The sequence below is a fragment of the Saccopteryx bilineata genome, chromosome 3 (genome assembly GCF_036850765.1).
Source record: "Saccopteryx bilineata isolate mSacBil1 chromosome 3, mSacBil1_pri_phased_curated, whole genome shotgun sequence".
Lineage (NCBI taxonomy): Eukaryota > Metazoa > Chordata > Mammalia > Chiroptera > Emballonuridae > Saccopteryx > Saccopteryx bilineata.
In genome coordinates this window covers 242,126,710-242,141,655 of record NC_089492.1, presented here as the reverse complement: position 1 = coordinate 242,141,655, position 14,946 = coordinate 242,126,710, and the positions used below count along the sequence as shown (strand labels likewise).

General features: G+C 43.9%; 1 protein-coding gene across 1 annotated transcript in view; it reads right to left on the bottom strand.

Annotated features, from left to right (window-relative positions):
* Window positions 1-1,311: 1,311 nt before the first annotated feature.
* Window positions 1,312-14,946, bottom strand: part of LOC136331098 (cytochrome P450 2J2-like) — a 35,677-nt gene continuing 22,042 nt past the window's right edge. Inside the window, exons 6-9 of the mRNA XM_066269053.1 lie at window positions 14,147-14,288; window positions 10,968-11,155; window positions 7,788-7,926; window positions 1,312-3,904 (exon numbers count right to left, since the gene is read on the bottom strand). Coding sequence (XP_066125150.1) covers window positions 3,726-3,904; window positions 7,788-7,926; window positions 10,968-11,155; window positions 14,147-14,288 — 648 coding nt within the window. The 3' untranslated portion in view covers window positions 1,312-3,725. The remainder of the gene's footprint in view (window positions 3,905-7,787; window positions 7,927-10,967; window positions 11,156-14,146; window positions 14,289-14,946) is intronic.

Here is a 14,946-nt window from a genome sequence, read left to right as displayed (position 1 = left end):
TTGGTTCCTCAGGCTAAGTTTTCAGCGTGGCTTCCCAGCAGTTCCGAATGGGAGAGTCCTTCCCTCCTCTACTGAACTCCTTACACCTGGAATACTGGCAGTTGTTTCTGTTTTGCTCACCGAGCTCTGCCACCTCTTGAGGTATGAGGTTCCTAGAATGAATGAGATGGCTGTGCTGTTGACCAGTGGTAGTCGGCATCTAATCAACCCCAAACACGGGCTTAGAACAGTCCCTACTTCATTGTTCACGATTCAGTGGCTCAGGACTTGGAACTTCCAGAGCTCTGCAAGGATGTTCACCTCAGTTCCATGTAGTGCTTCCTGCTGTAACTTGATAGAGGCTGGTGGATACAGGATGGTTTTATTTAATCTCTGAGACCTTGATGCTGGTTGATGGTTGTAGTCTTTAGTTCTCCTCCAACTGGCCTGTCTGTCCATGCGCTCTCCCACCACACTGTTGACTAGGCTGAGTGCCTTTTCATGCTGGATGCTTCCAGGAGGGTGAGAGGGTGAGGCTGCATGGCTTCTTAAGCCTTTATTGGCAGAGCATCACTGCCACATTTTCTTGGTCCAAATAAGTAACCAGCCCAAATATTAAAGAAGGGAATACATGGGCAAAATCACTTACCTCACCAGGAAACCTTCCAAATCTAAAATGGGGTTGAACAGGAAGCTAAATTAGCTAATTTATAGAGTTATATAAATTATATACTCGTTATGCTGCAAATTATAATGACCCAAAAGAATATTTGTTATATAAGAGTAACTAGAAGAGTATTGAACCCCGCGGAAACTTCATTCAGAGGGAAAAGGAGTAGCTATAAGTTGGGGGCATGGGGGCATGGGAATAAAGCCATATTTTTGTTGCACCCAGTTGAGTCCCATGCTGTGTTTGTAAATTTTATTCTTACGACCAAAGAGTGAAGTTTTTTTTCATACCCATGTTTTAGAAGAAGGAAATGGAGGCTTGTTGGGTTAGATGTCTTGCTCAAAGTCACAGTAAAGGGTTGAGAAGGGAAGTAACTCAAAGTCCCTGATATGTTCTCACCCTTTAATGCCCTACTTCTTCCATCTTGGTAGCTTAGCAACAGGCTGGCTCAGTGGGCTGGAGTTAGCTTACAGGGAGAAGGGCTTGACCGCAGAGTGTGGACCTGGGAACGAAGATGCCTGCTAAGAAGGGCTCCTGGTGTCTTAACCAGGCTTAATTATATTTTTGTTTTGTTTTTTAAGATCATAATGCTATTATTTACTAAGGAAGGTGGAAAAGGCAATACAAAAAAATTGTTTTGTGATGCATTGGGAGAAAAAAGCTTAATCCAAAATTCTTTATTTTTGAAATGAGCTAGTAGAAAAAGCACAGTCTTTAGTGTATGAAATAGTCTCAAGGTTGGAAAAGTAGCAACATGAATATAGTTTTGGATATAAAAAATTCAGTTATACAATTAAACACACAAACAAACAAAGAAACCAATACAGAGCAAGCAGCCATATCTTCCCAGGGGCCTGTCATGCAGGTTGCATTTCAGGGTGAGCGTGTACTAAGCTGTGTGCCTCCTGCACTGAACTGCCTTTCTACACTGTCTTTCTGCCATTTGAGCCTGTCCTTGAGGAGTTCCTGGAATCTGATTTTAACCCATAAAACTGAGGCTTCCCTGTCTAATTAAAGCAGTGCAGCTCTATCTCCATCAACATCTTCATCAACCAATCAGAGCAGCTCCATTCTGAACAATAAGGCTGTTATTTTTGGACCAATCAAACTTCAAGGATTTAGAGTCCTCATTTGCATGAGGATGACCAGCATCAGGGACCAGCAATGGCGACTTCTGTCTATGTAACCTAGCTCCCCTGTAGCCCAGGGAGTGGACTTTCCCTTTCCATCAAACACTAAAGACTGTGTTTCCCTGGCTGGGTTGAAACACTGAAGGCATCTCACTGGAGCTGAGCAGAGAGACAGACTGGCTCAGACTGGTAGGGAAGAGGGAAAGCAGGCCAGAGGAGGGCAGAGCTGAAGATGGACATGGCTCCAGGGCTGCCACACAGCCCTGCTTTTTTCACAGCCTCGCTATATCACCTTGAGCTGTTTTGCACTGAACAGTTTCCTTCCCCTCGCCGCAAATGGTGAATTCCCGTTGGCCTTGATTTGGCACCAAAAATGGACCATCTGTTCACAAGATTTAGAGCTCTGCAATTCCCTGGTCTAACAAAGCAGCTTCCTCACCCAAGAAAGTTGTCCTGATTAGTCACCTAACCAGCCCTGCTCTCTGTCTGTAAATATGTAGGGCATTCTGAGAGTCCCTTGTTGGCCCCTCTCCCTAAAGCATGCAGGCCTCCTGTGCCTGACCTGGGCACATTTCCATTGAAACTTAGATTATCCTGTGTGTCCATATCCTTTTCTGCTTGTAAATCCTCTGGCCCTGGACCTAGTTATAATTTAGGGGACTGTCGTGTGTCTATGTTTGCAGGACAGCAGTGGAGAAAAGCCTCACAGGCTACATTGCTTTGTGGTAAAATCTGTGCCCTGGCCCAGATGCCAGAGAGAATGTCATATGCTTACACACTGTGTGTGAGGCACTGATGCAAAGGAAAAGGGTAGGGGCTCTGGAGCTTTCAGACTAGATGAGAAATAAGAGAGTTGCAGATGTCAGATAACAGAATCCTTGTGTGATGCTTGGGCAGGGCGAGAGCTCGTATTAGATCTCTCTGAAAGGCCATGGACTCGGCAGGAGTCTTATCAACAATGCAGAACTAAAGTGTAGAAAAGCGAGTTTTATTGTAGGCGCCTGGGTGCGGGTGGACTGAGCCCAATAAGAGAGTCAGCCCCGAGCAGGGATGAGGGGGATAGTTTTATACTCTGCTGCCTCCTTCTGGCAGTTTCTGTTGACACTGGTTACCAGGCATCCAAGCTGGGCTTGTGGTATTCTTCTGTTGTTTCATTCCCTGCCTCCTTTGGTAAGGAGCTCCTGTTTGGACAACTTAAAGGTTAGGTACAGTTCATCACGTTCTGACTGAGGATGGGTTGAGAGGGGCAGTTTTGTGCCTTGAGGATACATTTTGCCCTAACAATCTCTAATGAGATTTGAGGGAAGAAAGGAATCATTTTATATTGCCAGAAACTTCAGTTACTCTCAGTCATCTGTTCCCCAAGGTTTCATATCCACAAGGTCATACTCTCTTGGCTTTGGGTCCCTATTCATCTATTAAGTTAGGATGAGTGCCTGCTGGTTTTACATTTATTCCACAAGGAGCATGTGCATGACTGCTCATCCAGAATCAGGACAGATGTACAGAAAAGCAGGAATGAAACCCAGAGATGCCTTTAACAAAATCTGTAGTTTTATAGATAAGACTGGTCACACCATGTGCATTATGGCCAATATCTCACTCTCCTACTTTGGTGATCTGATTCAAAAAGAAAGAAAGGAAGAAAAAAAAAAAAAGAAATAGAAGACAAGATCCCAGATATTTAAGAAGTTCAAGGTCTGATGTGATTGGTTTTTTTCTAGAAATATCATTGTGGACATTTTCTAGAGACACATGATTGGCTCATGGCTACCCGGGAGGAGATAACAAAACTGGATTTGAAACCATTTTCCTCTGAGTCCAGTTCCTACAAATTTCCTCAGAGCCACTTCCACTCTGTTCCCTCACTTCTGGGCAGGTGCCCGTGCTTCAGAGGACATGCCCATTCCTCCTGCTTTCCTTTCCCCTCTTCTTCCCCAGCACCTTCATGCCCGAGGAACAGCACAGAGCCGGTGGCTGACTGGGGAGATGGTGACACCCAGTCTGAATTCCAGGCTCAACTTCTCATTATCTGGGGGCTTAAAGGTAAATTTTTGCAAGAGGGAGGTGAAGAAAATAAACAGCTCAGACTTGGCCAACTGTTCTCCAAGGCATGCCCGCTTTCCTGAAAGACAAGAACATAAGATGAGTTATCTTTCCAGTTTGTGTCAGTGCCCAGCAGGGACTGAAATCTTCTACCATGTCCTGCAAAACTTGAACAACAGACGGGCCTGTGAGGCCCTGGGGCTTTTTGCACAGAGGCTCATTTAATCTGACAGCCACTGGGCAAGCAGAAAACATATGTCTGGACTCACTCCAATGCCTTTGGGGATCAGACAGGTGAAGGTGCAGGGTGTAGGTGATGACAGAAGTGGGAGTCCTGGGCTGACCTACATAGTGGATGGCTAGCCTACCAGCTCTAAAAAATTAATTAACAAACAACAATGACAAAAGGAGAAAACAACACTTGGCTAATTTGTTTTCAATCCTTAAAAGAATACTATCCAAAAGTATAAGGCAGTAGACCCTGGCTGGTTGGCTCAGTGGTAAAGCATTGACCTGGCGTGCAGAAGTCCTGGGTTCGATTCCCGGCCAGGGCACACAGGAGAAGCACCCATCTGCTTCTCCACCCATCCCCCACTCCTTCCTCTCTGTCTCTCTCTTCCCCTCCTGCAGCCAAGGCTCCATTGGAGCAAAGATGGCCCGGGCGCTGGGGATGGCTCCTTGGCCTCTGCCCCAGGCGCTAGAGTGGCTCTGGTCGCAACAGAGCGATGCCCGGGAGGGGCAGAGCATCGCCCCCTGGTGGGTGTGCCGGGTGGATCCCGGTCGGGCGCATGTGGGAGTCTGTCTGACTGTCTCTCCCCGTTTCCAGCTTCAGAAAAATACCAAAAAAAAAAAAAAAAAAAAGTATAAGGCAGTAAATATCAGAGCATGGCTTCCTAAGTACAAGTCATCTTTCCCCCAGATCACGTTTTCCTCCTTAAAGATTGGGGACCTCCCTGAGGTACACGGCCCTCTACACTGGAACAGCTTCCGCCTCCCTCCTTGAACAATCTTTGTGTCTGATGGTCCTTCCCCCAGGAGTATCTCTGACTCCTACATGGGGCCCTAGGCTTTTACTACATGGTCACACTGGGCCCTGTTGGGGCCACATCCCTGTCCCTGTTGTGAGTCCAGAACTGGAGGCAGAACAGAGTTTCACTTCAACTCCACCACTTTCTATACCTGTGATTTGGGGTAAATTAAGTAACTTTTCTAGGCATTAGTGGAAATGTGTTCTAAACATGGGACTTTATTTTATATATTGTGTAAGCTGCACACTGAATCCAAATAATGTAATAATGTAAAGAGCAAGCAAAGGATTTTAATACATCTTCTGAATAATAATAAACCTTGCTGTCGTATAGTTTATTGGTAACTTCATTTGTTTAATTATGAGAAAACGAAAAGAATACTTAAAAGATTTATTTAAAAGTACTCTTTTAAATTGTGTTCTTTGGGTGGTATCATTATTAAAATAACTTTCTGTATATTATAATTCTTTAGAGTAATACTTTCCACATTGTGCCTTTTATTCTGAAGTAATTTCAAATGTACAGAAAACTTGCAAAAATAAGACAAAAACTTGTTTTTCTTGAGTTACTTGAGAGTAAATCACCTATGCTACCCATGAGATCTTCAGAATGAATTTCCTCAAACAAGGACATTATCTGATAAAACTATTATATCAGGAAATTACCACCATCTTCTCTTCAGATCCTACTCAGGTTTTGCCACTCTCCCAATAATGTCCTATTTTTCAGTGAAAGGGTCTAGTTTAGTACCAGGAATTGCATTTGGCTGCCATGCAAATGATTTATCAACTTGCATGATTTTGGCACTTTTGAAGATGACAGACCAGTTCTTTGATAAATGTCTCTCATGTTCCCTCATGATTAGGGTGAGCTTATGAAATCATGTATTTCTGGTGCAACATTCGCTGACTGAGGCTGTGTTCTTCCCATTTTATCCCAGCAGGTGGTACACGATTTTGATTTGTTCCATTCCTGGTGATGTTAAACTTGTTACAGTGGTGTCTACCAATTCTCCCCTATAAAAGTTAATCTTTTTCTCTTTGAAATTAATAAATGCTACTTTGAGACAATGTTAATAAACATTCTTCATTGAATTAGTTTCCATTACTATTTCTTGGCCAAATAATTAATTCCTCTAATGGTAGCCCATTCAGGAGTTTTAAAATTCCATCATTTCTTCCACATTATTAGTTAGCATTCTTTTAAAGGAAATACTTTCTCTCCTCTCTATTTTATTTATTCACTCATTAATTTATATCAGTATGAATTAACAGATTCCTATTTTTTGTCAATGGGTTAAAACATATTATTGGTGTTTTGATCTCACCGTACTCCAGATTTTGCTAGTAAATGTGCATTCAAGCTGGTATATTTATATCATACTTTGGGCACAAAAATGTGTTCTAGGCTTATCTCATGCTTTCCTTTCCCTATCCTGGAATCAGCCTTTTTTCTAAAAGTCCTCCTTCCTTTTAGAGGAAAATGATATGTAGAAACCAAGACCTGGGCATTAGACGTGCTCACTGGTATCAGGTGGTGTCGCTCCCAGGGCATCTCAGTGTGGAGAGCTGGGGAATCTATATATGTATATTCTGTGAGTATGTTTTTAAATGTATATGTATACACACATTTATAACTCTATTTACTTCTTCATCTGCCTACCTACCCAACAAAAATCTGAGTTCATATTGATAACCTCTGTTTCAGTCCAACATCACACAGTTCATTTTATTATCTTCTTTCCCTATTTGTAACTTCCTCCCATTTCCTTGACATGTTTACAGTGTCTCATGCATTTAACTCGTCTTCCATCACTGCCAGAGCCACAGTGTCCAGACCCCGCCACATCGTGCTTCTGCTCAGGTGTGCTCTCCGGGTTTCCACCATCCCTTCCCTTGCAAAACCTTTCTCACTTACCTGGGCCAGGTCACCCCACATTAGTCACTACCCCCATCTCTCTTGTGTGTGTAATAATTTATGTTCTCCCTGAGTAATACACGTTCAAAGAAAAAATTTAAGTGTGAAAAAGAAAGTATAAAAAAGACAAGAACAGGTGTAAAAAATGCCATTGTTAACCCCGCTAAGCCTCAGTTTCATGATCTCTAACGTAGTGACCCTAATATGGACCTTGTAAGCTTAAGTTGGAACACAGGATCCAAGAGAACAGCTCTAATATCTACTGCATCATTGTCATATCCTCAGGGCGACCGCTTCAGCACATAAAAGCTAACCAATATTTCTAGAACTAAGGAATTGGGAAACTACTTGAAATTATCCATGAAACAAACCTAACTCAATGCACTAGGAATTTTTGTCACTGACTTTACAATGTTGTTAGTGAAAACAGCATTTTGGATCAGGCTACCCGGAAATGTGGGTTTTCTCAGCACCCTGTTTCGTACCACTCAAGTTGTCAACCATGTAAATGTGTTAACTAGATTTTTACAGAATTAAAATTTAAAAAGGCATCTAGAGTAGCTTGCATCTAGTCAAGCCATGGCTCTCAGGGTCACTCCTGATGTCCGTAATGATAAGCCAGTAGCCATTTTCATTGACCCCATCTCCTTACTATAAATTGACTCTAGTTCCATGTGAGTGGGTGGCCCATAACAGACTTGAGACATTTATAAAAGATAAAAAATCCACAGCTTTTTCTATGACCAAGAAACAGATCTGAGTCTCTGTCTCCAATGTCCTTGGGGACAGAACAAAGGGAAGCTGAAATCTCCATCTGAGACAAGCAGTGGCTCAGAATGTCAGGCAGCCTGAGGCAACACGAGCCCTGGAATGCCTGAGGTGGAGCAATGGGTACAGGAAGTCTCACTTGGCAGGGCTGTTTGTAGACATCCCAACTAAAGCAAAGGATGCTGGGAAAAGAGCAGGGGGGCTGAGAGGGGAACTCTGGATTCAGACAACTGTATTTTTAGAACTCACCGACTGAGAAAGGCAGAAAGGCTTCCTTTTTCTTAAACTGTCCATTCTCCAGGAAATGCTCTGGATTGAATGTGTCGGGGGTGGCCCACTCTGCGGGGTCTCTGTGCAGTGCAGTCAGATTGGTCATGACCAGGGTCCCCTAAAGAAGGCAGGAAAGACTCAGGCAAGGTTGACCCACACAACAAACCTATGCAGAGGGTTGTATGTCCCCGGCATCCAGCCAGGGCCTGACCATATCCTCCACCTCCCTGCCTACCATCTTCTGAGCCCAGCCACCCAGGGCCCTGCTCTTTGCCATAGGACAGCTTTCAATGACAGACTTGAAATGTCTGCTAGGAATTATTAGAAGTATGTGGTTAGTCTTGACTGCAGCATGGGTCTCCTCTGCTGGGACAAGTCACTGTAGGACTTGAGAGAGGACAAACATGCCTCAAGGCAAGCATCACATACGAGCTAAGCCAGTCAGTTCTGTACCAGATCAGCCCAGCTGCTCAGTGAGGTGATGCCTGTGGCAGTTCTAGCAAGAGAAATGATGTCTCATTCATTCCTGTTTCTCCCATTATCTTCCTTCCAATATCGCCAGACTGCACAGGAGATTTAATAATAGAATCAAGTTGCCCAGTAAAAGGAACCCCTATCCATGCAGGTACCTAGCAAGAAACCCACGGGTCCTTCTTAATGCCTCCTTTTCCCTAATTGTGCCTACATCTAATCTTTCAGTTAGATTGGTCGATTTTACTTTAAATTTCTCTTAATTCTGCCTCATCCATCCCATGTCCACTGTTGCCATCTTATCCAGGCTACTACCTCGCTTGCTTATACGGTTATAATAGCAGATCAACTATGCCCCATAGCCTTTTAGTCAGCTCTATGTTCTGAATCAGAGTGAGCTTTGAATAGGATTTAATTATGTCACACCTGTCTAATCTCGCACCTGTACCCTGAACTTGACAGAACCCTTCAATAGCTTCCCATCACTCTTAGGTGACAGATCCAGTGCCTGAGCCCTGTCTGGGCCACTCTCTCTCTCTGCTTGCACTTGCAGTACATTAGTCTTCTTCCAGCTTCTCAAACAGCTAGCTTCCTACTCACTTCTGTAACCTTTTGAATGTTGTTAACATAGCTGAATGTCTTTCCTTCCACAGAGCTAAGTCTAAAAATCATTCTTCATCCTCAGCTCAAACATCACTTCCTTTAGCAGCCTCCTCTGACTGTCCCTGTTCCTACTCCCCATTCCAGCCAGCCTCATCTTTATAGAAACCTGTGAGTTTTTTCAGCGGGGCCTTCTCACGGTTTCTGAGTAGGCACTTGCATGGTTATTTTCCTCAGGGTTGATTTCCCAGGCCTGAGCATTTCAGGTGATTTGTGAACATTTATTGAATTAGTAAGAATAACTGCTATTTTAAGTACTTTTTATACTAAGCACTAGATTTAATGTTTTACACACATGACCTGACTTTAACTCGACCTGGGAAGCAAGTTTTAACGCATCTTACACATAAAGAAATGGAGGCTCTGAGAGGTTCAATAAGATGCCCAGAGTCACATGATTGAGAAGGCAGAGCCATGATTTGAACTAGGTCTACTTGACAGCAAAGCCATGGCTCCTAGCCTCCACAACACAGTCACTCAGATCTCTCAGTTCTCAGGATGGTTATTAACGTTGATGTTAAAAATCAGTGGTAGAGCTGGAGCTTAAATTCATTGCTATAAAAATGTAAGCAGCACCTGTGAAATAATTTAGACCTTGGTCTCCTCCTAACACATGGTCAGTCAGCAAGAAACAGTGAATGCAATAGCTGCAGGTGTAGCTGCTTTTCATGACTCTGCAGGGACAATCACCAAAGAGTGTACAATGGGTAAGCTCCCCTGGTTATGCCTCTTAACTTCGTCTCCAGGTACAACACATGCTGAAGAACACGGACAACTGGAATGGACAAACCCACAGAAGCTGACCAGGTGGTGAGAGAGCAAGGGAGCGATAAATGTGCAGTGTGCAGAGAGGGCGCTAGGGGGCGAGGGAGACCTGTCTGCTGAGATCACAACTTGGTGGGCAGGATGAGGTCACAATTTCCTTTGTGAGGGAGGACAGGGAATTTAGCAGCGACAATTTGAGAGCAATTGCAAGAAGACTCTTTTAAGGTCAAAGTACAACAAATCCTGTGTAGAGAATATGATTAGTACAAAAAAGATGAACCTGGGATTCAGCACAGATCTGGTTCTTGAACCCAGCTCTTGTCACTTTGTAGGTGGAGATCTTACACAAGCTGAATCACTAGGAGTCCTGCTTTCTAATTTATGGAACAGAAAAAACAGATTTATTCAAAGGACTGATTAAGATATTTTGAAAGAACCTATGTAGTCCATGGCACATAATTACTGCTTAAGTGTTAGTTCTTTTTTCTCCTTTTCTAATGCTTAATATTGCACAGACTTGGACTGGTTTCTCTTCTGAGACAGTCCCATCCTAGGGCTGCAAAGAAAAGCTGAAAAACACACCTGTGGGGATATGATGTAGGAAATACCAGCATCAATGTGATGTTTGCCCAGGTGGTCTCAATTCTTCCTTCATATTTTAATAATCAATAACCCAAGGATTGTGAAGCAGAATTTTCTAATGTAAGCCTGGCAGGTCCCAAGTCCTTGGAAATGCTCTTCCAAGGCAAAGAAAAAGGTTCCATGGCAAAGTCTAACTAAGAACAGCTGCCTGCTGCCAGAGCAGGCAGTGGTTCAGTAAACAGAGATTCACTTGGGATTCTATGGACCCAGGTTTGAAACGGTGATGTTACCGGCTTGAGTGCGGGGTCACCAGATTAAACATGGGAACATGGACATGACATTATGGTCACTGGCTTAAACCCAAAGGTCGCTAGCTTGAAGGTCAAGGTCACTGGGTTGAGCCCAATGTCGTTGGCTAGAGAAAGGCTTCAGTGGCTTGGCTGGAGCTTTTTGTCTGTCTGTCTATTGCTCTCTGTCTTTCTCTCACAAAACAAACAAACAAACAAACAAACAAACAAACAAAAATACTGCCTGGCTGTATCTCTACATACACATGTGTAGTAAAAAGAAAATACAAAACCAAACCAAAACAAAGCCAAGAAACACTGTTAATTCCTACAGCAAAGAAAAGCTAGTCTTTGCCTAAACATTTTCAAGATCTGAGGCTGGGTCTCTAATTACCTTGGGCAGGTGGTATCCAGCCAGAGTGGTATCAACTGTCACTTCCCTGGGCACATTCAGGGGGATGATATTTCCCATTCTCAGCACCTCATGGACGACAGCATTCGTGTAGGGCATGAGCTCTCGAACAGCTATGCTCGGCTGCTGTGAGTGACCAATCACTTTGTCGATCTCAGCGTGTACTTTTTCTTGAAAAGAGAAAAAATGTTTTATTATTCTTTATTATTCCATAACTTTCCTTGAGCCTGGATAAGCTAAGGAATGAAATAACTAGACTCAAAATGCCTAAAATTATAGTAATTTCTATAGAGTCTTGTTCTGAAAGCGGGCCCTGGTTTAGGACTATTCTGGTTGCAGAAATTTGCTCTACCAAATTACTGCTCCAAGTGTCTTCAACATTTTGATCCTCTAGTTTTCTCTTCTTTTAAGTGAGGCTAAATCTACCTTCATCTTGAGGATACTTTGATTTTTTTTTTTTTTGTATTTTTCTGAAGCTGGAAATGGGGAGAGATAGTCAGACAGACTCCCGCATGCGCCCGACCGGGATCCACCCAGCACGCCCACCAGGGGCGATGCTCTGCCCACCAGGGGGCGATGCTCTGCCCCTCCGGGGCGTCGCTCTGCCGCGACCAGAGCCACTCTAGCGCCTGGGGCAGAGGCCAAGGAGCCATCCCCAGCGCCCGGGCCATCTTTGCTCCAATGGAGCCTTGGCTGCGGGAGGGGAAGAGAGAGACAGAGAGGAAGGAGGGGGTGGGGGTGGAGAAGCAAATGAGCGCTTCTCCTATGTGCCCTGGCCGAGAATCGAACCCGGGTCCCCCACACGCCAGGCCGATGCTCTACCGCTGAGCCAACCGGCCAGGGCGAGGATAGTTTGATTTTTATATTAACTGATTTAGGCAAGCACCCAACAAATGATAGAAACTGCTAATTGTCTCCCAATATCTGTTTTTATTTCTTTTTCTACAATAATATTTTATCTGGATACCTGGTTACCAGCCAAAGACTATATTTCCCAGGTTCCCTTTGACTAAGCATGCCCATGTGACTAATTCTGACCAATGGAAAGTATGTAGAAAGACCTTCACTTGGAACATGCCCTTAATAGAATGGTATGTGTTTCTTTCCCCTCCTTTCACTTCTTATTGGTGAAAAGCAGCCTTAGAGCCGAGCCCTTTTTGACAGTGCCAACGAGAACATTATTTCAGATGAAATAGGACAACACATAAGAAAAGCTTGGAATCCGAAAAGATCTGCAAGGTACAGTTGAATTTTTTTTTATCTGAAAGAAACAACCTTGTGTTGTATAAACTATTATTATAGAAGCTAAGTCTGTATCCTAACTAGGCAGCTTTTAAACTTCTAAAATATACAGTAATTCACAGTTGCAAAGGCATTTTGCATCATGAGTCAAAATATATAAACATACAGGCCCTGGCCAGTTGGCTCAGTGGTAGAGCGTCGGCCTGGCGTGCAGAAGTCCTGGGTTCGATTTCCGGCCAGGGCACACAGGAGAAGCGCCCATCTGCTTCTCCATCCCTCCCCCTCTCCTTCCTCTCTGTCTCTCTCTTCCCCTCCCGCAGTGAGGCTCCATTTGAGCAAGGATGGCCCGGGCGCTGGGGATGGCTCCTTGGCCTCTGCCCCAGGCACTAGAGTGGCTCTGGTCGTGACAGAGCGACACCCCGGATGGGCAGAGCATTGCCCCCTGGTGGGCAGAGCATCGCCCCTCGTGGGCGTGCGGGGTGGATCCTGGTCAGGCAACATGCGGGAGTCTGACTGTCTCTCCCCGTTTCCAGCTTCAGAAAAATACAGAAAAAAAAAATATAAACATACATATTTATATTTTATATATGTGTATATATATATGTACAGGGTGGGAAGAATGTAGATTTATAGTTGTATGGAAAATAATGCAATAATTACTAAATAATAATTCTAGAATAAACTTTTGCCTATTCATAACTGTAAACCTACTTTTGCCCCACTTTGTATATATAAATTTGAATGAACAAACTTATCCTTAGCACATGGGATGAATATACCTTTGTCTTTTCTACCCTATTTTTATTTTAGGAAATATAAATTGGTTTTGATTCACTAAGTTGATTTATAGCCTTTTAATAAACTGTTACTCACAGTTTAAAAAACTGTTTCATAATGAATCTGATCCCTCATGTGTTCAAACTGTTCTGGGACCTGGAGAAATAGAAAATTATAACAGTCACTGTCATTGAGTGGACTACAGCTTGTGGGAAGATACATGAATAAGGTGTGATGAGCACAGTAAAGGAGGTGCATTAGATCATCTCTAGAAAAAGAAATGCTAGTAATTTTCTAGAGGATTGGGGAACATCTTTTGAGAGGTAGTGTTTAGCAGAATCTTCAAGCAGAGCGAGTGGTTTACTATGTGGAGAAATTAGGCAAATATTTTCTTGTAGAGGGAAAGCAGGTGTGATGACAAAGAGGCATAAATAATGACAGTGCCAAGAAAATGGCATGTAATGTAATGAGGCCGCCATCCAGGGTGGGTGGAGCAGAGGCTGAACAGGAAAAGGCATATTAGGGGGTATGATATCTCAAACTAAGAAGTGTGAGCATTACCTACAAGACAATAGAAGACATTACTCACAAAGAGGAAAAGATAGGACTAGGACTCCCTCCCTCCCTCCCTTCCTCCCTCCCTCCCTCCCTCCCTCCCTTCCTCCCTTCCTTCCTCCCTCCTTCCCTCCCTCCCTCCCTTCCTCCCTCCCTCCCTTCCTCCCTCCCTTCCTTCCTCCCTCCCTTCCTTCCTTCCTTCTTTCCTTCCTTCCTTCCTCCCTTCCTTTCTTCCTTCTTTCCTTCCTTCCTTTCTTCCTCTGACATCTAACCTCTCCGAAGACCAGATTTCATGTGAGAATGTAACTCTTTCCTGGAACTCACCACAATGTCAAAGAACTTCACTGTATCCCCCACTGAACTCTGAGTTTCCTGAGGGCAGGGACTCTGTTATACTTGTATATGTGGCTCCATCACAATCATAACAGAAAAGTTGGAGAATGTGCTTGTTCTCCAGTCCACATTGTCTAGTGATCATCATATCTATCTTCCCATTCTACCATGCTGTCTTCTGCTCCCAGTTTTGGAGCAGTGCATTCCAGGAGGAACTTTGTGTCTTGCCCAGGCACACTCTCCGACATGCTCACCTTGGATCTCTGGGTTGAGGGCCATGTAAAGCAGACCCCAGCGCAGCGTTGTCGAAGTTGTCTCAGTTCCAGCAAGGAAAAGATCCAGGGCACAGAAGATGAGGTTTTCCTCATGGAAACTGGAATTAGCATTGCTCTTATCCTAGAAAGCACCATGTTTATTAGTTTATTTAGAGGGATCTTGGTGGCCAGGATACATAGGGGCTCCATCCTAGGCAGAGCACGTGGAGGGAAAGCACACAGGAGGAAAGGCGTTCCCTTTGATCTCCTCAGGAGGCAGTCCTATTATAGAAATATGATGGGTGGAGTCCTACTCCAAGTGCTGGAAGCTTTTGTTAGTCTGGGACTCTGGGTGAATGAAAATCAGGACAACTATTTTTAATGACTATACTTTGGGAGAAGATATTAGTACAGTGGAAAAAAAAAATCTGTTAGTATAGTAGAGAGCTATACTTTGGTTCCAGTATTAGCCACAGCATTCTCTATTTCTATGACATGAGGAAATTTACTTAACCTCTCTGTGCTATAAAATAGATGTAACATAACACACCTCTGAGGATGACAATGAATCATGTGAGAGGGAAAGAGCACACAGCAAATACTCAGCAAATGTTTCCACTGATACTAGAATGAATACACTAAATTCCTCTATGTGTGAGTTTTTTTTGTTTTTTGTTTTTTGGGGTTTTTTTTGTATTTTTCTGAAGCTGGAAACGGGGAGAGACAGTCAGACAGACTCCCGCATGCGCCCGACCGGGATCCACCCGGCACGCCCACCAGGGGCGATGCTCTGCCCCTCC